The 25,339-nt window shown below is 35.7% G+C and overlaps 2 protein-coding genes across 9 annotated transcripts in view; one reads left to right on the top strand and one right to left on the bottom strand.

The window, feature by feature from the left end:
* The window catches only part of LOC129744239 (serine/threonine-protein kinase 26), a 332,751-nt gene extending 325,554 nt beyond the window's left edge, over positions 1 to 7,197 (bottom strand). The window contains exons 1-2 of one of the 5 annotated variants that reach the window (XM_055736659.1): positions 7,081 to 7,197; positions 5,894 to 6,357 (exon numbers count right to left, since the gene is read on the bottom strand). Coding sequence is in view for 1 of the 5 variants with exons in the window: in XM_055736667.1 (XP_055592642.1) it covers positions 5,894 to 5,908 (15 nt within the window). In the remaining 4 variants the exon portion in view is untranslated. The other 4 variants (XM_055736658.1, XM_055736657.1, XM_055736663.1 and 1 more) reach the window with 4 other exon arrangements.
* Positions 7,198 to 14,893: 7,696 nt separating this feature from the next.
* Positions 14,894 to 25,339, top strand: part of LOC129748450 (tubulin glycylase 3A-like) — a 27,674-nt gene continuing 17,228 nt past the window's right edge. Inside the window, exons 1-2 of one of the 4 annotated variants that reach the window (XM_055743082.1) lie at positions 14,894 to 15,003; positions 15,597 to 17,012. In XM_055743082.1, coding sequence (XP_055599057.1) covers positions 15,605 to 17,012 — 1,408 coding nt within the window. In that variant the 5' untranslated portion in view covers positions 14,894 to 15,003; positions 15,597 to 15,604. Of the gene's footprint in view, positions 15,227 to 15,388; positions 17,013 to 25,339 lie in introns of all 4 variants that reach the window. The other 3 variants (XR_008737732.1, XM_055743083.1, XM_055743081.1) reach the window with 3 other exon arrangements.

Below are 25,339 nucleotides of genomic sequence, written 5' to 3'. Positions count from 1 at the left end.
TGCAACAGCATGGCTAGTTGTGAACTTCAAAAACAAAAACAAAACATTATTTCAACAGTGAATAGTCACAAGGTACCTCAAAAATGTTTTGTACTATTAAATTGTGTGTATACCAGATATATAATCCGCATAGGCTAGTGTTGCAAAATTAGGACAATCGGTTAACAAAAATCACTAAATGCTTCCTTCAGCGCTTCAGAAATTTTAAAACACATCATAATGACATAAACTAGGCGACGTTAGATCTTGACTTGTTTCAACATTAAGTCGAAGACTACAAATCGTTTTGTCTTACCTACAGCGTTCTATATCATTAAATAAGTGCATATTTCGAGGTTATGGTGACTAGCGAATTACAAATACTAAAACTACCATCACATAGAAAGAATCATATGTCATATGGAAAGGATTCGATCTCATGGCCATTGGCATGAACAACCTGAACTCTAACCACTATATTAAAATTGCTGGCTGCTGGTCATTTTCCACAAAAAATGGATTTTTATTTCCATAACAACCGGAATCCCCCGGCGAGTTTTTTCGAGAGCAGCTTGACGCCACTGCTTCCACTAAAACATTCCTAAGATGCAACAAGTACCTTCCAACCAAGTGGTTTGCCAAAGATAGGCCTCATTGGCTGTGAAAATAAGCTACTCAACTACAGCCACAGTAGTGATTGTGTTTTGGTTGTTGTTGATATTGTTGTTATTGTTTGATGTTTGTTGTTGTTGCCTTCATTTCGACACCGTAAAATAATGGTTTGACTTTCATTGTTTTACCGTTTGACGAGAGACTTCAAGCCAGCGCAATCTTCTACCCAGGCTGACTTGACTGGGACCGGGTGGGTAATCTCTTCTCTAATGACCGATACCTAAATGCCGTTGAATCATCATCATCATCATCGTTATCATCATCATTCTGTGGGTTGTATAGTTGTCTCAACAGACATCCATCCATATTGCTGGGTTGTTTGCTAGCTGGCTGGTCTCATGCGCTCAGCCAGTGGCCCAGCAATCAGTTTTTTGGCCAAGATTATTAAGCTGTCGGACAAAAACCCCCACGGAGGTCCCAGCTGTGATAAGCGCAGTTATTAGCACTGTTAGTGTAATTAAGGATGGAGTATTCCTATTGGCCTTTCGATGTTACAACTGACAAAAAACTTTTTTCAGGAGCTTAGACCAGAGCAGACGTAAGACGGAAGTTTTGCAGCGATGGTTTCAAATTGGCCTGATATCTGTATAAACTATCTCGAAGAATAATAAACTTTAAAGCGTTTTAAAACAGACTGTCATGAAAATAGCCTTCAATTTTCAACTATAAATTAACTCTCGCTGATTGTTAAAACTCTTCAAAACTAACTGCCTTCAGTGTTCAGAAACAAGTTATTTGTAGATTATCTTTGAGATAATGAAAACAAATTTTCAAACAAAATCAGGTGAACAAATCCAAAGAATACGACTGTTAGCATGAGGCCTGTCCCGACTGAAATAGCATCACGGCAAAATGCTGTAGAAAATAATCCATTGAATATTTTTTCATGAAAACTGGCATATAGATAACTTGAAATAGGAAGAACTGCCTCATGGGAGGGGTTGGTGACAAAATTTATTTCACTATTCGGGTTAAAGTTCTTTAATATTATAAGCTATTGATTTAAAATCATTACTTTCGAAAATAATTCCTGAAAGTGTTCAGTTTTTTAACGCTTTAAAAAATAAATTAGGGATCTTGAAGGCTTCAGATAAACTTGTTTGTGATTCAAATGAAATTTATTTTGAATTCTTGTAAAGTAGTAAACTTGTAAACTAGCCACCGACCGTGACCTAGAGGATAGCGTTCAAGTCTTCTAAGCCAGAGATCATGAGATCGAATCTCGATCACGGCATACATATTTAGCGTTCATAAAGCCAGGGTTGAAAGGGTTCAAAAAAGATTGTTGGTAGGACTGGAGTCACTCGAAATTCGGAGGAAAACAGCAGATGCGGTGTTTTTAAAGGACTCGATAAAGGGCGAATACGAAATTATTGCGACACCGAAAATGTCATGCCCATTTTCTTATAATGTTTAGAATCAAACCAAAGTTATAGGGAAGATTTATACATATATTTACTTTAAAAATCAAAAGAAAAGTTAATCGATGGAGCCCTGAGTGTAAAATTGAACGCATTTTCGCTTTACAGTGTCATCTGGTACCAGTTTCTAAGTTTTTGTTTCCGTTTTCTCAACATGTCCTTCTCGTCTTTGACTGTCTTCTTGCTCTTCCGAAGTTCCCGCTCCATTATTGTCAGTACTGCTCCACCGGGTGCAGCTCCGGAAAGTTTGGTGGGTTCATGTCCTTTGGAACAAAATTGACAGAATTGGCCTCATACCACTCCAGGACACTTGAGGAATAGTGACATGATGCCATATCTGGCCAAAATGGCGAAGCTTCGTCGTGCTGCTGTAAGAACGACAAAAGGCGCTTCTCGAGGTGTTCAGATTTGTTGATCTCACCATTTACTGTGCCCTTTGTCACGAAAGGCTCACTCCTCCGTCCGCAAGAGCAGGTGGCCTGCCAAACGAAATATTTGGAGCCTCGACATTTTCTGATTCTTAAATTTGTCGTCCACATCGAACTTGCTCTTGACGGTGTAAAACTCCAACTCCGGAATTTGCTTGAAATCGGCTTTCATATACGTTTCGTCTTCTTAAATTTGTTGTCCACATCGAACTTGCTCTTGCCAGTGAAAAACTCTAAATCCGAAATTTGCTTGATACCGGCTTTCATATACGTTTCGTCGTCCATCACACAGCACCCATATAATATTTTATCAGCATCTTCTCGTGTGCATCCGTGCCCGAGTTTTAGCCGTCGATGTTATGTATCTTGTATGAATGGAGTTCAACTCTTTTCTTTGCATTCTGGACGTAGCTCTGCGACATGCCGATCTTTTTAGTCAAGTCACGGCTTGAGACGTTGGGATTTGCTTTAATCATCCCCTTGACCTTTTTCTCCGTCTTTTTGTTCTCCGGTCCCGGTTTTCTTCCAGCTCCTTTGCCGTGATTCAACGTCAACCGCTCCTGGAACCACTTCAACACTCTGAAGACGGTTGAATGGTGAATGTTCAACATTTTTCGCAATTGCCGGTGCGACAGGTCAGGAAATTTTAGGTGTTTGGAAAGAGTTTGCTCTCTTGACTCGCGTTGGTTTAGCTTCATTTTCGATGCATCGAAAAACACGACTGACTTGTATTTTGACAGCATGTAAACAATACACATCAATGAGAAAGTGTGCAAAATTTGGTTGATGTTTACCCAATGGTAAAAACAAAAGTTATGCCCTGTTGAATGTTTTGCAATAATTTCGTGTTCGCCCTTTAAGTGGAAAGTACTGTTCACCGTATCCAGTATCACAAATTTCTCCAAACGAAGGACGTAGCAGTTTGCGCAACGTGAGAGCGTTTCGGCTACCAAATCGAATACAGAATTACGCTCATAATAAACCAATCTATAGAATGAGGGCTAGAGTGCCCCAAATGACCCGACTTTTGAAAAAGTTATGCGCTGCAGGCTAAAATTGATCCTTGGCCTAGTGTAAGATCTCATGCCAAATTTGGGCCAGATCGGATCACGGGAAGGGGTCGCTCAACGAGCCTGAAGTTTGTATGGGATTTTGGGACATTTTGTTCGGGAGGAACACGAAAATCCAGTTTTTCATCAATAACTTTGGTTCCCGTCGGCCGATTTCTTTCAAAAACGGGTTTTCTTAAAGCCTAAACTATGACAAATATTTCATCCGAAGACTGCATTTCGATAAGAGTTAAGATAAAAAAGTTATAAGGCTTAAAAAATGGGCTAACTTTTTTAACGGTGGTATTCAGCACTATTAATGAGGCGTCAATATCCTCGACCGCCTCGACTCATTAACAGTGATGAATACCATCCTTAAAAAAGTTAGCCCATTTTTGAAGCCTAATAACTTTCTTGTCTTAACTCTAATTGAAATGCAGTCTTCGGGTGAAATATTATTTATAATTTAGGCTTTAAGAAAATCCGTTTTTGAAAGAAATCGGTCGACGGAAACCAAAGTTATTGATGAAAAACTGGTTTTTTATGTTTCTCCCGAACAAAATGTCTCAAAATCCCATACAAACTTGAGGCTCGTTGAGCGACCCCTTCCCGTGATCCGATCTGGCCCAAATTTGGCATGAGATCTTGTACTAGGACTAGGATCAATTTCAGCCTGCAGCGCATAACCTTTTGCAGGTATTGAATTTCCCATACAAATTTGGGGCAGTCTAATGAGGGCGCTTTACAACGCACATGCTGGTGTAATCAAAATAAATATGTCTAAAGAACAAATCAATAATAGTCTTAAGATGTTTTTATCATAGATGTTGTTGTATTCTGTATTCTCCAGATAAACTAAATGAAAACTTCATGAAATTTAACTTGAAGGACTTGATTTTATTAATTTTAGTCTTACCACTTAAACTGACTAACCAAAATTATTCTATCGAGACTCCGATCAATTCGATCACTATCGAAAATTAGGAACTACCACAGATATGTTTTAACTAGTGAGGATCGAAGCCTAGAATCTAATGAATAAATTAAAAAAGTTGTTTAAGTATTTGAAAAAAAACTACGGGACTTTATTTTCTGATCATTCCATATATCTTTTCCGCTGTGTGTTGTATATAATGCAACTCAAAACTCGGTGTAACGTAAGCTCCAGTTTTTATAATTTTCGTGAAAATAAGATGCATTTTCCTGGAAAAGGGGAAAAAAAATATCGTGCACAAATTGTGTTCTATCCCCAACAATTCGCTGAGTCAGTTATCGAAAATGGAAGAAGTAAGCATTCGGGCGGACCAAAATGCGATTCGGAAATATGAGGAGGAAAACAGCCTCGTGGACAAAACAAAATCTGGGAGGAAACCGAGTCCGGTGGACAAAACTTTGGACCGGAAAGTCAAGCATGCTTACGCAGGTAAGAAACACTGCCTCAGTACGGGATGTAAGTGTGGCTTGCTGTCCGTTCGCTCATTTTCACCATCTTTCATTTCTCCTAACTACCCGTTTATAAAAATTTCTTAATATTGAAATGTTCTTACTTCAAAGGACATCACTTTTCACCAATAAGGCCGATAAACTCATAACAAATTCACAATTTCAAAAGTCAAAACTCAATATTAAAAATTAAAATTTACATTTCAAGATTTAAAATTCAAAATTTATAATTCAAAATAATGCAAGATTTCAAAGCTCGAAATTCAAACTTCTGAATTCAGAAAGTCAATATATGTACGCAATGCAAAATTCAAAACTTTATTATTCATCTCTTCGATTAGAATAAACTGGCTTTGTAATAAATTAAGCAATATTACTTTTAAAAATAAGTGAGATATTTCGAGGCAATATATAATCAAATAATTAATTAATCTCTTTGAGCTGATAAAAATGAATGTGGAAATAACTTTCCGAAAACTACATTACTGATACTATTGATTGTTTTTAATGTAGCAATGCTTTTTACGACTAAAAATGCGTTCAACGATAGCAAATGTGCTATTCGCCCGTTTATATGTTAATTCCTTCTACATACACGCTTTATCTGCAAGCTCTTTATCGCCGCATAAAAACGTTCCTGGCCTTAAGTCATATAAGTATACTAAGTTCCGGTCAAGGCCGATCGATGGCCAAAAATGAGCAAACGAAAAAAGCCTCCGAACTAAATACCTGCAGCCGGGAATTACTCTTGAATAAATCACACCATAATGCAGGTGTGTAGCTTGCAAGCTGCGACACAGCGAACTGTTGTTTATTTTGCGTTGGTTGCATTACCCTTAAGGAAAGTTAAGAACTACAGAGAAGATTTTATCGATTGTTGGTTTGGTGTGGGGTCACTTACCTCATTGAAAGCCATCCTGGAGGCAGATCCCTGGCCCTGGGTTCGGGACAACTGGACAGCTGCCTGTTACGTGTTCTTCACTGAAATCCCCGTCCGTTAGCTTTTGCACAAAATCGAACGAACGAAAGCCAAGAATGGCCTCTTCTTCTGAGCTCCACTGTTTTGCTCTGCTGGAAACTGCTGAGCAGCGAAGTTTGTAAACAGGCAGACAAAACAATGCTCTTTTCTGGCGTTTGGCGTATTTTGTTCCGCGGCCGTCTATGTGACGTAAACTAGAATGTTGCTGTCAAAGCTACCTTTCTCTACATCGGTTTTCCTCTTTCGTCGATGGTGCACCTTCGCGTATTTTCTCTGATGAAAATCATGCAAACCGTACCTATTTCAGGCTTTTTTGTTTTTCTTGTTGTATTTTTTAAACCCACTTCAAACTATCCCAAGACAAGACCGAATGTATGTCGATATCGCTGTTAGGAAAAAATCCAATTAGCTTTAATTACGTAACTTGTAAATTGAGATTATATTTTGCCCAAGAATGGCCCCAATTCTTTATGGTTCCAGCATCGGAATTTTCACACTTCCCTCATCCCTTAATTCCTATTCCGAGTGCGAAAGAAAAGATTATTTAATTTTCTCGGAACAACAAATCGTACAATCTAGATTGGGATTCCTGTTCCCGAAAGGTTGATATATTTTTTAACTGACCCACACTTTTTCACGAGTAAAATAAAATCGAGTTAAGATATGCCAAATTAAGATGGAGACTAGAACCGTTTTACGCCAGTGGCTGCCATTCACATAAGAAAAACGTCACTCGCGATACCTTAAACACTCGCCCGGAAGCAACTTATCCGAAAGAACCGAAACTCACGACAACATCTAATAATTCCCGAAATCGTAACACATCACGCGAGATCCACGGATCGAAACTTTTAATACAAAACACACCGCTTGCTGGGACCAATGATCGGGAATTTGGTATCATGCAATTTTGCTTCCCAAGTTCCCCTCCCAGCTTCTGCTGCTTCAAGAAAAAGGAATCGGAAACTGTCAAAAAACGAGTCTACAGATTTTCTACAAAAACGAATCCACCGGAAGTGGGAAACACTGAAAATTACACACCCCTTTCTAGCCAAAAATCACAAATCGTTTCTGAAAGAACGTTTTTCAGAATCGTATATCCAATTTACCTCGCACCAAAACTCTTTTCACAAAATCCCTTTCAGCGCTCCGCTTCCTTGCTTCGCAACACTATTTTGACACCGCATCAACTTTTTCACAACCTACGATGGTGTTGTTGTTGTCACTCGAAGCTTGAATTACTGTAGCGAAAGCGAGCAAGCAGCCGTGTAGGGCCGTGAGAGTGAGGGAGAAGAAGCTTGGAAGAAAATCGAAAACAAACCGACGATTTCAGATTTTTGACGTTTTGTTTTGCGTCTTTTCTTCCATCACTGGCTTTTCCCTCAAACTTGTCTAGATCAATCGGTTATTTTAGGCATATAGGGATGCCAGCTATGCCATGACCAGAGAAGATGTCATTTTAAAAATTTTGTTATCTTTGATATCGCAAAAAAAAACTGAATTAAGATTAAAAATTTTCATAATTTGAATTTTTTTTATTCTTGTATTTTTTTTATATGTTCAATTTTAATTGATATTCAAATGACAATGTTTTGTAATATTTTTCGCAATGTAATGTTTCGAGGATGTATTTTTTAGAATTATTGTAAACTTTTTTTTTAATTTTTAATTTTCGGATTTTAGTGATAGTTGGTATTTAACGAGTTTCGGATATTTTATTCTTAATGTCAGTTTTAGAATTCTTCTAGTTTCAATCATTTTTGTAATTCGTGTTATGTTGTAATTTCTGTAGATTTTTTTTTTAAATTTTAAGTATTATTTGTATTTTTCGTCAAATTTGTTTATGTTTTTTTTAAATTCTGGTAGTTCTTAATTTTTTTCAATAGTTTTTGTAATTCCTGTTTTTTTTATTTTTCAAATTATTGTCATTTGTATATTTTTTGTAATTCCTGTGTTTTTTTTTCATATTTATCCCAAGTAACACCGATTGTTTTATAAGATTCTTTAAGTCTCTGAAACCTAAACATGGTCTAGTAGCCTGCTATAAAACAATAAATGTTACTTGGATATGCCATCTTTAGTAATTCTTATCATTTTTGACATCTTGAAAATTTAAATTATTTGTTATTTTTATAATTTTTGCAATTTTATTTAAAAGAAATGCAATATTTGAAATTTTTGCAGTTTTTATAAATTCTCATATTTTTGAATTTTGTATTTTTTTGATATTTTTCAGTTTTGAACATTGTTTAATTTTGAAAATTTTGTAATATTTCTGCAATTTTCCTAATTTTGGAAATTTTCATAATATTTGTAATTTTTGGAATTGGTGTGATTAATGAAATTTATTTAATTCGAGTATTTTATGTATTTTTTGTAATATTTGTAATTTTAGTAACTCTTGTAATTTTTTCAATTTTTGTTTTTTTTTGTATTTTTTTATTTTTTTTATTTAAAAAATTTTTGAATTTTTGAAAATTTGGTAATTTATGTTATTTTTGTTATTCTTTTCAATTTATGTAAAAATTTAAATAGTTGAAGTTTTTTCTATGTTTGTATTTGTAATTTTTTTCATTTTATTCTTTCTGTAATTTTTGTCTCTTTTTGATTTTCTTTTACCATTTTCATCATTTCATTTATTTTTGTAAATTTTTTTACGTAATTTTTTTATAATTGATATCACGATAAAAAACGAGTTGAGATTTCATAATTTAAATTTTTATTTTTTTTTGTATTTTTGGTATGTTTTATTTTAATTGTTCTTCAAATGACAATATTTTGTAATATTTTTTGCAATGTAATGTTTCAAGAATATATTTTCTTGAATTATTGTAAATTTTTCAATATTTCTTAAAGTTTTTTATTTGAAGTTATTGGATTCAAGTGTTATTTAGGATTTTACGAGCTTAGGATATTTTTTTGTCTTTTGACAATTTTAGAATACTTGTAGTTTTAATTGCTTTTGTAATTTGAGTTATGTTTTCATTTCTGTAGATTTTTTATTTTAAATACTATTTGAAATTTTTGTCATATTTATTTTTTTTAATTTCATTTATTTATGATTTTTTTTTAAATTTTTAATTTTTAATTTATGTTTTTTTTTTCATTTTTGTGTAATTTCGGGGGTTTCTGTTATTTATGTCATTTTTTTGTAATTCTCATCATTTTTGTCATTTTGAAATTTTTGATTAATTGTTATTTTCATAGATTTGGAATTTTTACATTTTTTTAAATTTTTGTAGTTTTATTAACTTTTATTTTTTTGTATTTTGTAATTTTCCAATTCATTTTTGAAATCGTTTAGTTTTTGAACTTTGAGTAATTTTTACTATCCGCGATTTCGAAGCTAATTTTTGACAGATCGTGTGTGTGCAAGAAAATGTAAACAAATGGGTGGAAATACTAGCCTGTTATAAATTATGATTTTCTCTGATTTGGTAAGGATTTTCAAAAAATTGTGAATACATGCTTGAAGTAAAAGGTTCAGAGATTATTGTGAGCTATAGGAGAAAATCTGTTTGTGCCGTGATGCATCGTAAATCGACGACAAAAATGTGGTTTTTTTACTATTCCAAAAACCTCTCGGAGTATTTCACATATTTTTGAATGAAAAATTAAGCCAAGTGCACATTTTCAATCGAAATTTGTTAAAAGAGAAGTCAATTAACATTTCTTCAAAATTTGGAAAAGCCCCAACAATTGATAAGCTAGAAATTTCTATTCAAAAATCCATAGATTTTTGCTATTTTCTATTAATTTTTCTTCTGCAGCTGCATACAATCAGGCGTAATAATTTGAAAGCTGGAGGGTGGATTTTGATATTTGATGGTGGTTTAAGTGAATAAAAACAAGATTCTCGAATTCCTACACAATTTTAGATTACTTTTATGCTATTCAATTGACATCGTTCAATGGTTATTATCAATTTTCTGTCGTTTTATCGGACCTTATGTTCTGATTTTTTTTTTTTTTGGCGAAACATATTGAAAATTTAATTAATGCAACCACAAGCCTTAAAGAATTTCAATTAAGAATTCAACATTTTATACTGTCTTAAGCTAAAACTTCATTCATTTTTATATCTAACTTATTTATGAAATGTTATATCTAAACTTAATCCAACAGTTAGTTGATAGTAACAACGAACAAATCGTTCATGCATACATATCAGCCAAAATGACATGAAGTTCAATATAAAAATATAATATAAAAATATAGATAACAAATTTTAAAAAAGTCTTGAAATTAGGCGCAAACAATTATTTTACATGTTGGTTTTTTCTCACCGACTGACTAGGAAATGGAGTCACATAAAATTGACTCTTCAACCGGGCAAATTTATTGTGATTTAAGTGGAAAATAAAGTAATATCTTCAAAGGAGTGTTTTTTTTTATAATCATTTGGATTAATGAAAATTTTACTCAAAAGATTATAAAGTCTTCTATAGTTTATCGTTTACTCAGAATGTTGTTCACGCATCATCGTACTACTCCAGATGGCAGCAGCGCAGCTTCGAAACAGCGAATTCTCCTATTGCTATTTGCATTAATCCATGTATTCCTATAACAGGCGAGTAGTTTTTTTTTTCATCCTAGATGTAGGCTCATTATTTCATCCAAGAACTTCGTGCTTGTGCCCGGTGCTACAAACAGTGAAAGAAAGAAAGGAAAAAAGTTCAAAAAACAACTACCTTTAAAATTCGTCAAAAAATTTTGTTTCGTATTTTGAAAATACAAAAATGCGCCAAATCACGCCAACTTTTCAATCCTCGTTTCAAAGTTTATCTGGTACTAGCTGACCCGGTGTGCGTTGCATCACCTTCCAAAAATAAATGAAATTTTAAGAAATTATTTAATTTTTTTTTTGTTTTTTTTTGTAAGTATCATAAGTGCTCTGTTTATGTAAAAAACTTGTGTGAAGCCCCCCTTTCTTTTTCCCATCCGCAAAAGCTGGAAGCAGGTAGGGATCCAATTTTTTCGTATTCAAATACTCTCATATCAAATTTGATAAGATTGGTTGATAAGTTTTAAGTGATATATCAATATTTATATGGAACCCCCTCCGTCCCTCACCTCACCTTTCCACTACAAGGCAGAAAGGTATGTAAAATTCCATAGAAACATATCTTGTACTAAAATACCTTAGCAGGTGAAATTTGATTTTTTTGTTTGATAACTTCTTTACCCAGAAAATTGTATTGGACCCCCTTCCCATTTCTTATGTACACACTGGATAAAGATTTTGGCCGAATATTATTAGGCCGAATGGTCATCAGGCCGAATGGACGATAGGCCGAATGGTCGGTAGGCCGAATGGTCGTAAGGCCATAAGGCCGAATGGTCATTTGGCCGAATGGTCTTAAGGCCGAATGGTCATAAGGCCGAATGGTCATTTGGCCAAATGGTCATTAGGCCGAATGGTCGTAAGGCCGAATTGTCGTAAGGCCGGATGGTCACAAGGCCGAATGGTCGCAAGGCCGAAAAGTCGTTAGGCCGAAAGCTCGTTAGGCCGAAAGGTCGTTGGGCCGAAAGGTCACTAGGCCGAATGGTCGTAAGGCCAGGCAGATAAGACATATTAACGCTTGTTTGCATTTTGGGGCGAATAGTAGTTAGGCCGAATGTGCGATAGGCCGAATTTTCATAAGGCCGAATGGTCATTGGGCCGAATAGTCATCAGGCCGAATGGATGCAAGGCCGGATTCGACCATTCGGCTTTGCGACCATTCGGCCTATCGTCCATTCAGTCTTACAACCATTCAACCTGATGACCATTCGGCCTTAAGAACATTTCACCTATTATCCATTCGGCCTAACAGCCATTCTGCCTACAGACCATTCGGCCTAACTGCCATTTGCCCCAACATGCAAACAAGCGTTGATATGTCTTATCGGCCTGGCATACATTTGGCCGAACGACTATTTTGCCTAATGACCATTCGGCCAAATGACCATTCGGCCTTACGACGATTCGGCCTTATGACCATTCGGCCTAATGACCATTTGGCCTAATGACCATTTGGCCTAATGACCATTCGGCCAAACGACCATTCGGCCTAACGACCATTCGGCCTGATGACCATTCGGCCTAAAAACCATTCGGTCTTATGACCTTTCGGCCTAATGATCATTCGGCGTAGTGACCATTCGGCCAAACATCCTTTCGGCCTTGCGTCTTTCGGCCTAACAGCCTTCGGCTGGTTAACCGTCGGCCGAATAACCCATTCGGCGTGGTGGCCTATTCGGCCAGATAACCCATTCGGCCAAACGTCCATCGGCCAAATGACCTTCGGCCGAATGGCTTTCGGCCTCATGACTTTCGGCCAAAGGACCCAGCCTCGTTTTAAATAATCATAGAACCATTTGTCGCACCCAAATGATTTCCTGTCATATTGGTTCCATTTGTTTGATAAGTTCTTGGTTTATGCAAAATTATTTTATGTGAGCTCCCCTCTACCCTAACTTTATCACCAATTGAAGGAGAAAGGAGTCTCGAATAAGTATATTACCATTTATCGATTCCAAATGCCTTCCAATATCAAATATGTTTCCATTTGCTCGATTACTTCTCGAGTTTTGCGAAAAATTGTAACGGAACCCCCTTCTCTCCTTCAAATCATCCCACTGGTAGTAGTGCCAAATATTCATAGAAACATTCCTCGTAACTACTTAAATATCCTACCAAGCGAAATTTGGTTCCATTTGCTGAATGAGTTCTCGAGTTATGTAAAAAAAATGTGTGAGTGCACCCTCCCACCTTAAAATTTCCCCACAGGAAGAACAGAGGGTTATCAAAATATCACAGACATTTCTCGTACTCAAAAACTTTCCAATGCCAAATTAGGATCTATATGCTTTAAAAATTTCCAATTACGCTGGAAAATGTAAAGGAGCTCCCTCTACCTTTCTATCTCTCCAAAAAAAGATGAGAAGGGTATCAAATATTCATAGAACCCTTTCTCGTACCCAAATACTCCTCCAAGCCAAATTTGGTTCTATTTGCTCGAATATTTTTCTAGTGATGCAATAAAAATGTATAGAAGCCCCCCTCCCATCCCTGCCCATATCCCCACTAAAAATGGTGGGGTCAAAAATAACCATAGAATCATTTCTCGTGTTCCAATACTATCCCATGCCAATTTTTTTTCCAATATCTTGATTAGTTCTCGAGGTATGTAAAAAATGGTAAAGTAGGCCTCTTCCCCCTTCCTTCACAGAAAATTTTTTTGACTATTACGTGTCACTGAAAACTGCAACCATTAAAATAAATCACCTGTAATTGACAAAACCTGTAATTTTAAATTGTTTTCCTTGAAAGTTAACGAAGATTAATTTATTATTACAGCAAATGTCCTGTAAAAAAGTTGTACACTAAAAATTAAATGTAACGTAATCATATTTTCGACCTATAAAATTACGGTAAATGTCCTGCTCCTTTTTGTTACAAGACATTTGCGTAATTTTATAGGAAATAATTTTTGCTGTGTATCTTCCCACTGAAAGGAGAGAGGGGTACCTCATAATCGTAGAAACATTCCTCGTACCCAAATACAACCACATGCCAAATTGGATACCATTTGCTTGATTGGTTCTCGAGCTATGCAAACATTTCACTTTTGTTTGGGAGGCCTTCTCCCCCCTTTATGAGAGAGGGAGGGGTCTCAAACCACAATAGGAACCTTTCCCTGCCACCAATTTCTATAGGGAACTATAGGGAACAGACAGACAGACAGAAATCCATTTTTATATATATCTATAGATGAGCTAAACAATTTTGACGGTTCATTGATTGATAAGAATGGTTTTTACATCACATTTTTACATTTTTTTTTGGTCATGATCTTTAAACATTTAAAAAAAAAATCCTTATATGCAACGTATATGCTTCTAACTTCAGCTTCCTTGGACACTAAGTGAATTTTTTTTTAGTATTTATTCCATAGCTGATCTACAGTCTTTTTCCGAAGCATGTATTTTCGGTTTTTTTTTTCTTAGACTCTAAATAACGGAAAACTGAACAAAATAAAACAAGACAAAACAAGGTTAATCAAGGCAATAAAGAACAAGATAAAACATAACAAAACTTGAGGAACCAGAAGGATAGGTCAAGATCTAATAAAAAGATTAATATAAAACAAGATAAAACTAGAATAAACAAGATGAAACAAAATATAGAAAGTTGAACAAGACAAAATTAAATCAAATATATTAAAAAAAAATCACCACAGTTACAGAGTGATCAAAAGATAATGAAGATCCAATCTTTTCATAATAAACGGCATAAGCTTTTCCGGTCCAAAAAGTCACATGCTCAATGCCAATCAGCCGGAATGATTGATTTCCAATCATTATGCTTCTAATGGTCCTAAAACATGACCCTGCTGCCTCCAAGACCCCGAACGGCCGGATGCTTCGATAATCAATTAACTCGATAGTTTGCCACGTGGCTACGCAAACCCTCGAGCACCGCTCAAAGGCTACATCGCGAGGCATCCTTGAAAGCTTGTATTGCAAAACCTCAATCATAAAGCACATGTGAAGGAACCATCCCATCGAGGCGTGGGTGCTATCAAAAGTTTTGCAATCGGAACAAGCCGCTGCTGGTTGGTTTAGACAAGAATTACCTACAGTTCCGTCTCCAAGGTTCGTTGCAAGGAACTTTTATCATAATCGGTGGGTGTTTTTTTCCTTCCAAACAATTGAGAGAATGGCGCTCACCCATCGAAAGCACTGCTGGCTGCTACCGTGACGGAAGTTCCCAAAAACGGTTAAAGTTTCTGCCGTTATTAAAGCGTGAGGATCACTCTCACCAATACCAGAAAGATGCACACGGAAACTAGGATCTCCTCACCTGTGCAGGTCCGGAAGAGCCGATTGTCTATAAAATCGGTACATCCGTGCCGCGAGGAAGTCAGTTTTGGATCAGCCGTTGGACCGTTCGGAGGTAGCTCGGAAAAAGGAAGCCCGCAAACCGGAAGTAGCAGCAGTTGTATAAGTGACAGCAGCAGCAGCAGCAACTTGGATCAGTGTGGAGTGTGAGGTCCCCAGCAAGAGAGTTCGGGGTGTGGGTGGTTCATTTGGATTGGATTGGTGCAACCGGAACTGGGACAGCGTGGGATGAGTTTGAAGGATACGCGCCGCGCGAGGAATGTTTCGATGGAAGAATGGGGTGAAAGTGAATTTCACTGAGTGATACAGATAGTGGCTTCCGGGTGGATTTCAATACGAATTCCATTGACCGAAGTGCGCGCGGGCCAGGTTGGTTGCTCTCCCCTCGGGCCATTTGTGGGAGTTTGTTTGTGGGTGACGGTGGTCGGTTTTTTCTGCTTTTAGTAGGTGCTTAGTGGTGGCTTTCGTGTGCTTAGTATTCGAGTTTGGATTTGGTGTGATTTTTTCCGTTTGTTTTATTTCATACTTTAGTGATCGGCGACGCGAAATAGCTTGCTGCAAATATTTAGGAATATTATACGAATGGGCGTGCAAGGGTTGTTCAACTGACTTTCCGGGAATAGGTTTTGGGCCGATTGCCTAAGAGAACGGAATTCCGTGCTGGCATAGATATTAGAGTTTGTGTTTTATCATTATTGTTTCTTTTGATTATTGGGAAATGAGGTTTCTTATGCCACAGTTTCTTTGATGATGGAGGACGAAATAATTGCGTGTAGTCTGAGCAGTAGTAGCAACAGCAGTACAAACGGTGATAGTGATAAATGCTCCGATGCTAGTAGCAGCACCAGCGAAAAGGATAACGAAAGTGAAAACGACAAGGATATTAACGACAGGAGTCGTCCACGTGGCTCGACGGCGAAGTTGGCGTCCGGCGGTGTGGCAAATGCCGATAGGACAAATGGGGCAAAAAGCAAATCTGGAACCAATAGTAGCAGTAGCAGTAGTGGCAACGAGGATGAAAAAGAGGTCAAAGTGACGACTTCGAAGCACATCGAAGGAAATGTAGGTCCATTAACGGCTACGGTTAAATTCATCAATCCGTTCAAAAATAACTGGATCAACGCGGACCGGCTAAACGAACTCCGGAAGAAGGTGTCCGATGCCGCGAAACACCACCGGGTATTTTTGGTGCGCGGCTCATTTCACACGGTACGCCGAGCCTTGGTCGAACGAGGTTGGGTGGAAAAGCTTGACGGATTTCGGGCAAAACCCCAAGCCAACACTTCTTCCTCCGGCTTCATTATCGAGGACCTCATTCAACAGCTCCCGGAACGCAAGCCTGGTGAGTCGCGAAAGAACCATATCGTTAAGTGCGAACGCAGCATTATGTCCCGTTTCCTGGAACACACTCCGATCGATCTTCTCTGGACGGCCCGTCGAGAGAAAGCCGATTGGATTGACATGACCAAGAATGCCTCGCTCATAATCAATCGATTCAACAAGGCCCCTTTCACCACCAAGGAAGGTCTGTGTTCCGCCCTCCACGATTTCCACTGGTTCTACGAGGAAGGTATGTCCGAAACGTACTTCCCTCGGTGCTACAACGTGTGGAATCCGGAGGAGCTCAACGAATTCGTCGAAAATTTTCGTCTAACTGCGTCCATGGGTCTGCTGAAGTGGCTTATCGAGACCCACGCCAAAAACGGAATGGAAGCTATTCTTTCGGACGACGGGAAGGTTCCGGGATCCTGTATCAACTTTGCCGTTAGTCGCTGCAAAGAATATCTCGACTATTGCCTTCACAATGACATCGACATCGAGGACGACATGAAGATCTGGGATCACGATTGGGATGTGTTCCTCACTCATCACTATCTGTTGACGCACGAAAGCGCAAGGATTCAGCTGACAAAAGATGGAGATGTGGCAAAAGTCATTGAAGATCACCTCAAGAGTGCCGTATCCTTACTGGAACAGATTAAAAACCACTGGCCTCAGTATGCCCTAGATGGGTTCCTCAATATATGGATAGTGAAGCCGGGCAATAAATGTCGAGGTCGAGGTATTCATTTGATGAACAATATCAAACAGATCATTACCATGGTCAATCCACCGATTGTGAGCAAAACGAGATACGTGATACAGAAGTATATCGGTAAGTTGGGTTCCTTGCTGTTGATTATATTTTGTCAGCTCGAGACCACATTCTGAAGGCAGTGTGCCCAAAATGACGGTATTACAGATTTTGAAGTTAAAACGCATGGTGTTTTCTTTAACTCAAAAAAAAAATGCTAAATTCTGGTCTCAAGAGTCTGATTTTATATATGTTATCCTCCCATTGCGTTTAATCTGATATCTCTTCAATTGTCAAATAAATATCCTCCCATTGTTGATTATGGTTTTCATGCTAATTTGGATGCACTGAACATTAGAGTCAGATTAGTCGGTTTTAGGTCATTTATGAATTTCTTAAACCCTGGGGTCTTTAAGGCTTCGTTTTGGTTTAAAACTCATCCATGATTTTTTGCAGTTTTTTTGTAACGTTTACATGAGTAAATTTGAACTTTTGGGTAACATCTTTTTTGTTTTTTCTGTGGAACCTAGCCTGCTCATGGTTTTATAAATAAAAAAAAATTCAAAAAATCTTGGATGAGCTTTGAATCAAGACAAAGCTTTTCAGTCCCCAGGGTTTGAGGAATTCAAAAATGACTACAAATCGACTCAGTTTACTGCTACAGCGAGCGAAATAAGAAAAGTACCACATGTGTTTTGCCTGTTAAAATATGAATGATTGAAAATCACCAAAATTTTCTTCTACAATTTGTTTTGAATTGTTTAACGGATAAATCAAGCATAAGTTTACTTTTTTTGGGCATAGCAATTGACGTTGAGGACCAAAAATATGGAAAAATGGGTGCGAAATAAGAATAGTACCACTTGTGTTTTTCAACAAAAACAAGATTATTTCTACAAATTTACTGTGTAAAAGTGAACAATAACGCTTCTACGAGTTATTTGAATAGATAACTGCATTTTAAGGAGTTTTCGGGAATTCCAAAGATTTTCAATGGTTTTAAAAGGGGGTTTTAAGAGATGCTCTTCTTGAACTAAGGAAATTGAAATTTTAGCTGTAATTCTTTACCAAACTAATTACTTTGTGAATTCACTTAAGTGACCGGTCAAGTGTATTACACTATTACATTCGAGTGAAATTCATCTGAATTTCTAAGTAAGTTTCTAGTTAATTATCTCTCGCGTTTTTAAGTAAAAGAACATTTATAGAACACCACTTCAATTTCAAATACTTACATTACGCTTTCGCCATAAATTTATTGATTGGAAAATTCCATCGTAATCCCAAGGCAGATCGGTTACTGCGGATTGTGCGACTTCCAAATCTTCCTTGCTGCAAACCAGAAAATCTGTCCAGTTCAACCCGCAAGCTGAAACATGATAACACCTTTAAATAATTTTTTCTTACATCACGTTAAACACAAACTACCGCCAAAATCGCCTATTAAAGAATTGGGAAAATCCAAATCCAGCATAAGCTTTAAACGCTGCTCTTTAGAATTTGCCATTTTGAACTCTGAAAATAAACACAATTACAACCTGACATTCACTTGAAATTCAAGTGATGGGGAAGTGAATATTTTTTCTCACTTCAAATTCAAGTGACGGCTGAAGTGAATGTGGATGAATTCACTCGAAATTTAAGTGACTGCCAAGTGAAATGTATATGTCGCACTTGAATGGAAGAAAACCACTGGATCCTTGTTTTTAAGTGAAAAATCATGTGTATTTTATTAACCGAGAGAGAAATGGCAGCTTGTCAAAGTTGGAAGTGGGTGAGCAGCTTCACGCGATTTTATCCTTTTTTGAACGCAACTGTATATAATTATTTAGAAATGTTTCAAAATACGAATGCACAAACAAATTCGCTAATGAGTGATAGAGAAATTCGCCTTCAGCTAAGCAACAACTGGAAGAAGTTAATAGCCAATAATGTATATACACGTGTGTGAATACAATAAACTTTCTTACTTTTTGATAAAATATGCCTAAATTTTGTTTTTTTTTTCAAAACTTATAGGTTAACATTTTAGAGAGACGAAAAGAAATTTTGTTTAAAAACAAATATTTTTATATTCATCGAAATACTCCGTTCGTTTTTGGCAACATTACCGAACATTTTTTGTTGCCAAAATCGAACGGTTTTTTTCTGCAATTTTTTTCACTTATTTTTACAAAATAACTATTTTTTATTATCATTAACGTTATTTTAAGTCAATTTCCCACCATTTTAAGAATTTTTGTAGTTTTTTTCATGTTTTTGATGCATTTTGCACTATTTTTGTTTTGTATGAAATATTTGTTTTTTTTTGTTATTTTTGCTGTTTTTGTCATTCTTCGTCATTTTTAAGTTGATTTTGTCATTTTTATTCTTTTGCTTGTATTTGTTTTTAATTTTTTTTTAATTTTTCGACTTTTTGTAATTTTTGAGTACTTTATACATTAAAAAAAATGTTTTTGTTGTTGTATTCTATCACCATTTCTGAACGTTAAAACGTATTTTTGGTGTTTGTTTAAATTATATTGGTCCTGCTTTTGAGAAAACTAAAAGGTAATGTCGCTTCTAAAAACCGGATGTTGCCAAAATCAAATGTTGCCAAAATCGAATGTTGCCAAAAACGAACTGTACTATCAAAAATTAGTCCAATTTGATTTTGAAGCAAAAAAAAATCCATATATATTTTAAAATGCATTTTTGCAATAGTAAACCTCAATTAAGCATAAGATATATTGAAGCAGCTTTCACTTACTTGAAACGCCAAAATGTCAAGCTTATTTGATAAAACCATTATTTTGAAAAAAAACCACCAGTTTTCTTCATCTGTGATATTTTTGCATATTTTAAGACAGGACTACTTTTAAAATTTTATCTGGTTTCAATGATTTGGTTCAACTTATAGATTAGTTTCTATATTGTATCACATTTTGTATCAGGCTTAGGATTAAGTAGAAACTCAAAACTTTAAATGAGAATTTGATTTAACGAACAAATTGGTGTTTATGTACCTACTGATAATCTCGCATGTCTTTCGCATGTCATTCGGTAATTAAAAATGCCTCGTTAAGCGATTGGTATATTTTAAAAATAAAAGAGGATTTTGTGTAAGTTTTTTTAATTTATAGAAATTTCTTGATCTTAAAAATTGCCTTACAATACATTTCAAATTTTGTTATTCGGTAAATGCTGCTATCTTTTTTGTTTAATCTAGGATTTTAAAAAACGAAAGTTTATTGATACCTAGTTATGCTATAGAATGAATTTCTACACCTTATTTTGCCTACTTTGCTGTTGATAGCTCATGATGGTCTCTATAAGCTCAATATAATTTATAAAAATTGAAAACATAACGTAGGTGTAACTCTAATGTAGGTGTAAGCTAAGTTTAAAAAAAATGACACCTCAATAATGTCAATTTTTCAATGACAAAAATCAACACTCAAAAATGCCCGCAATATTCAAATTTGCTGTTTGATTTCAAAACGATTAAATCTGATTTAATTAAATCTAATTAAATCGGATTTTTCATCACAGAAAATTTAATACCAAATGATGATATCATTTCCATCTCACTTTTCCTCTCAATGAATATAATAAAACCTTAGCTTTGATTTGTTATCCTGAAAAAAACTAAACCAAATACTGCTTTCATTTGGCATTTGGCATCATCTTCCGACATATTGATGGTTCAATGAAACCTTATTTTGTCATCAAAGTCTGCTCGGGATCTTTTTTATATGTTTTGAACCAAAACGAAGCTTTTTAGACTCCAGAGTTTGAGAAATTCCAAAATGACCCCAAATCGACTCAGTCTAAAGTGACAATTTTAGTTTATACTAAAAGGTGTTCGAATCATAAAGTGGTCAGACTAAGTTGTGTGTAAATCGAGTATTTGTTTATTTGAAAAATCAAGGTATCTTTTATTATGAAGTTCAATATGTAGGGGAGAATGAGGATACTTGATCCCTGGGGATACTTGATTCCTTAGCTATATCTCGAAACTGGAATGTCTTACAAAGATCAAATGTTCTAGAAAAATGTGCCAAAATGAGCAAAACAACAATGCTTGTAGTTTAAAATTTTTTAACAGCATAATTGTTTGAGTAATTGAATTTTGTTTGAAAAATTTCACAAAATGTAACTTGAAGATCTTTTTTCATCACTTTAAAATGTTCCTTACATGGGAAAATTATGAAAAAAATATTTGTTCCAATGTATCAATCGTTCGAGCGTAAAATGAACCTCATAATGCCATATTTTCAAAGCAATGGAAAACTCTCACCTTTTTCCAGAAAAAGTTTTCTAAAATGTTGATTATGGGTACAATTGATCCCCTAGAGTTGGGTACAATTGATCCCCCTTCCAAACGGCATATTCTTCTTCTGAATTGATCGTTATTATTGCTGATTGCGAAATTACTAATACTTATCCAAAAACTAATATTTATCAAACAATTGTCTGAAGAAAAGAGCAAAAATAATTAATTTTCTCTTAATTATAAAAAATAGCGCCTTTAAGTATGCAATGTAATAAGAGTTGAGACAAAGTTCTAGAATTTTCTTCTTATGTCTGCTATAAATTGTGAAATGAGAACAAACATGACCAAAATAGTCAATTAACATTCTATCTTAGGGTTTTGTTTGATTTTCTTACAAGGATTAGGGCTTCCTGAATAAAAGATCAAGTCTCCTTCAATAGGGGATCAAGTCTCCCCTAACTTCAGAAAAATCGCAATTTTTTTACTCGCACGAAAATGCTTCTAGTTTATCAACGGGTTCAAGTATCGTTCTAATTTTTGGAGCATAGAAACTTACAAGTTACAAGCTGTCAGAAAATGTCAAATACGGCGAGTTGCTAAATTTTTCCAAAAAGATATGGTGAAAATAAAAAAAAGGGGATCAAGTATCCCCACTCTCCCCTATAAAAGACGCAAAAAATGCTCAGCTAAGATTCCGGTTGACCTAGTCCAAATTAGCGAGCTTTTCGTTTGAAATTTTTTACAGTCACCTTATACAATTTTTTAGCCGCATAACGCCAGTTCGCTTCGGGCTGCTTCTCGCTGCTAATAGTTTTTTGGGTCTTCTTCAGGTTCTGCTTAACTATCGCCCAATATTTTCCAATTGGGCGAAATTCTGGTGTTTCGGTAGGGTTCTCATCCTTGGGCACAATTTGAATATTTTTCAGGTATCATACACCGCAATCTTCTCCTCTATGCTGGTGTCCCAGTCGTACGGGACTGGAACAACCGGAATGTTGTTAGCGGCATACCACTCTAAGGTCTTTTTTCATAATAGCAGGACGCACAATCCGGAAAAAACAGCACAAACAAGTCATGTTTCTTTTCGAAAGGCAGTAAACGCTTTTGAACTCTTTCACGTAAATTTCCTGGTTGAAGTTCCCGGTTGCAACAAAAATGTAGCTTTTCAAGCAACTAGTACAGATAGCGGCCAAACGAGATATTTCTTAGTAAACTTTGGAAGTTTAATATGCTTGAAAATGTCCGTCACTTTTCCCCTTCCGGTTGCTGTAGAATGCTGTTGTCCCGGAAGCTGTCTGAAGTCTGCCTTGGCGTAGGTTTCGTCGTCCATTACCACACCCAAAATAATTTTCACTTTAAAAATAAGTGACATCTGTAGTAAATTCTCGCCATACGTAATTTCATTTGAATTTTAAGTGATGGGTCAAGTGAATTCACTTAAGTGACCGGTCAAGTGAATTACACTATGACGTTTGAGTGAAATTTATCTGAGTTTCTAAGTAAGTTTCTAGTTAATTATCTCTCGCGTTTTTAAATAAAAAACATTTATACAACAGCACTACGATTTCAAATACTTACATTACGCTTTCGCCATAAATTTATGGCGAAAGGAAAATTCCATCGTAATCCCAAGGCAGGTCGGTTACTGCGGATAGTGCGACTAAATCTTCCCTGCTGCAAACCAGAAAATCTGTCCCGTTCAACCCACAAGCTGAAACATGATAACACCTTTAAATAATTTTTTCTTACATCACGTTAAACACAAACTACCGCCAAAATCGCCTATTAAAGAATTGGGAAAATCCAAATCCAGCATAAGCTTTAAACGCTGCTCTTTAGAATTTGCCATTTTGAACTCTGAAAATAAACACAATTACAACCTGACATTCACTTGAAATTCAAGTGATGGGGAAGTGAATATTTTTTCTCACTTCAAATTCAAGTGACGACTGAAGTGAATGTGGATGATTTTACTTGAAATTTAAGTGACTGCCAAGTGAAATGTATATGTCGCACTTGAATGAAAGAAAATCACTGGATCCTTGTTTTTAAGTGAAAAATCATGTGTATTTTAAGAGTGAATTTGGGTTCAGTGCACGCAATCAAACTTTATCAACAATGTCGTATACAGCTTCCGAGAGCTTGTTTTTGCCGTAAGGTTTTGCTTTTCATTGCAATACCAAGTCGATAGTCCGGATCGTTTTTAAGCTTCATGCAGGGTTGTAGAGGATATTCCCAACTTATTGGCGACATCTCGTATGGAGAGATTGGGGTTTAGCTTGAAATGGAAAGCCACTCTTCTGTTAGTTACAGCGGCTCCCGGTTTTTCCCTCAGATCCCGACTTCCTAGTTGTCGAAACACGTTCTCCAAACACTTTTATTACTTTGGTGACGGTTGATTTAGCCACATTCAACGATTTTGCTATTTCTGCGTGCGTGTAGTTTGGATTATCATATTTTTTTTTATATGAATGAATAAAAAAAATACGGCAAATTTAAGTTGACCACATTTTGATCCGGACACCATTTACATTAAGTAGATGTACACGGAAAATTATAAAAAGGTGAAATTTACCGAGATAGCAAGGCGAACGCTCGTGAAAGCCAAAAAGGTAACTTCTACCTCTTCGAGGTGTGTAGTAGTAATCAGCGACCATAGTGACTCGGCAAAACGCGAAAGCCGAATCACCGCAAGCCTGGCGAAAAAAGTGTAGGAGAAAAAATTGTCTCAAAAATTTGTATGAACACGGTGATACATTTCAAAAATAAATATAAATATTTATTTCAAATAAATATCAATTTTTGAAAGAGTTTTGTTTTTATTTTTATTGAAGAAACCCATCAAACCAACTAGCATTTACCTTTTAAAATCAGGTGAATGGGAAAACTGTATATTTAGGGGAGAGTGGGGTATCGTGGGCCATGGGGAAACGTGGGCCACTTTTAATTAGGGTGGTCGGATTTACCGGTTTTTTTCAAATCCGGTATTTCGGTATTTGTAATTTTTAAAACCGATAAAACCGGTAAAACCGGTATTTTTCAAAGTATATCATATTCATGAAAAGGTTTTGACTAATTGCAGTAGTAATGGCATAAAATGCTCAGAATTTATAACACAATAGATTTAGCAACATTTCCAATGGTATTGTGCCTTTAGATTTTCCCTTTGTCATGAATCTATCAACATCCTCATGATAATCATAATATTTATCATCTTCATTAAATTATTATAATTTCGCTGTGAGGTTGCGGAAATTCTAGAAGTTTCATATTGTTTTCAACGATTTTTTTTTATACTCTGTAAAACAGTATACATATTTAAGAACAGATTTTACAGATTTAGTAAAAGTTTAAATAGTCTTTCATGAAAATGATATGAAATTGGATATAATAAAAAAGATTTGTCGTTAAAACAATGACTTCACATTAATAAGCAAAACTCAAAACACTGTCACAATGTTTTTGGTTGACTCACAGAATTACAGATTGTTATTATCTAAAATACGGATGTTTTTCCCGTAACCTAAGTCGTGATCGCATTGAGTTTGCCTTCCCAAAAATAAAACGAACAAATAGAAATAAAAATCTATTAAAAACCAGTCAAAAAAATCTCTTCAGAAAAAATACAATTGTTTAGATCTGATCCATACGCTCTTTGTTGCTATAATACTGATGCCAATTTTTAAAAACTTCAACTGCTTTGTCTGGAAAAAGAAAATGCTTCAACAGTGTTAAAAATAAAAATAACAGAGTTCCATCAATTACCTTGAAAATATTGATATAAAAAATCATACAATCAGTCTAACATGTGTTTAAATGCTGACTCTGTTGAAACATTTTATGTTATAAAACAAACTAGGAAGTTATAATAAGTTTTTAATATTTTTGGTTTTAAATTTCAAGTTTGTGAAAGTCCGGCATCGCCTAGAACGATTTTGATAAACTTGGCCTGTTTATAGATAAAACATTTTTGCAAATTTTACCAAATTCCAGCTTATCAATGATAAATTCAGTGATTATTGTAAAGCAATCTTAAATTACTTCTAGCTGTGTCTTTTTTAATTCATTGTGCGTTGTACACTTGTGCAGTCTTTAAATGTTGTGGATCGTTAGTTCGATAGCTGAACTGAAATGTGTAAAGTTTCATGAAAAA

Source organism: Uranotaenia lowii, chromosome 2, assembly GCF_029784155.1.
Source record: "Uranotaenia lowii strain MFRU-FL chromosome 2, ASM2978415v1, whole genome shotgun sequence".
NCBI classification, from domain to species: domain Eukaryota; kingdom Metazoa; phylum Arthropoda; class Insecta; order Diptera; family Culicidae; genus Uranotaenia; species Uranotaenia lowii.
Note: the sequence above shows the minus strand (reverse complement) of the source record. Positions and strands in the feature narration are given on the sequence as shown.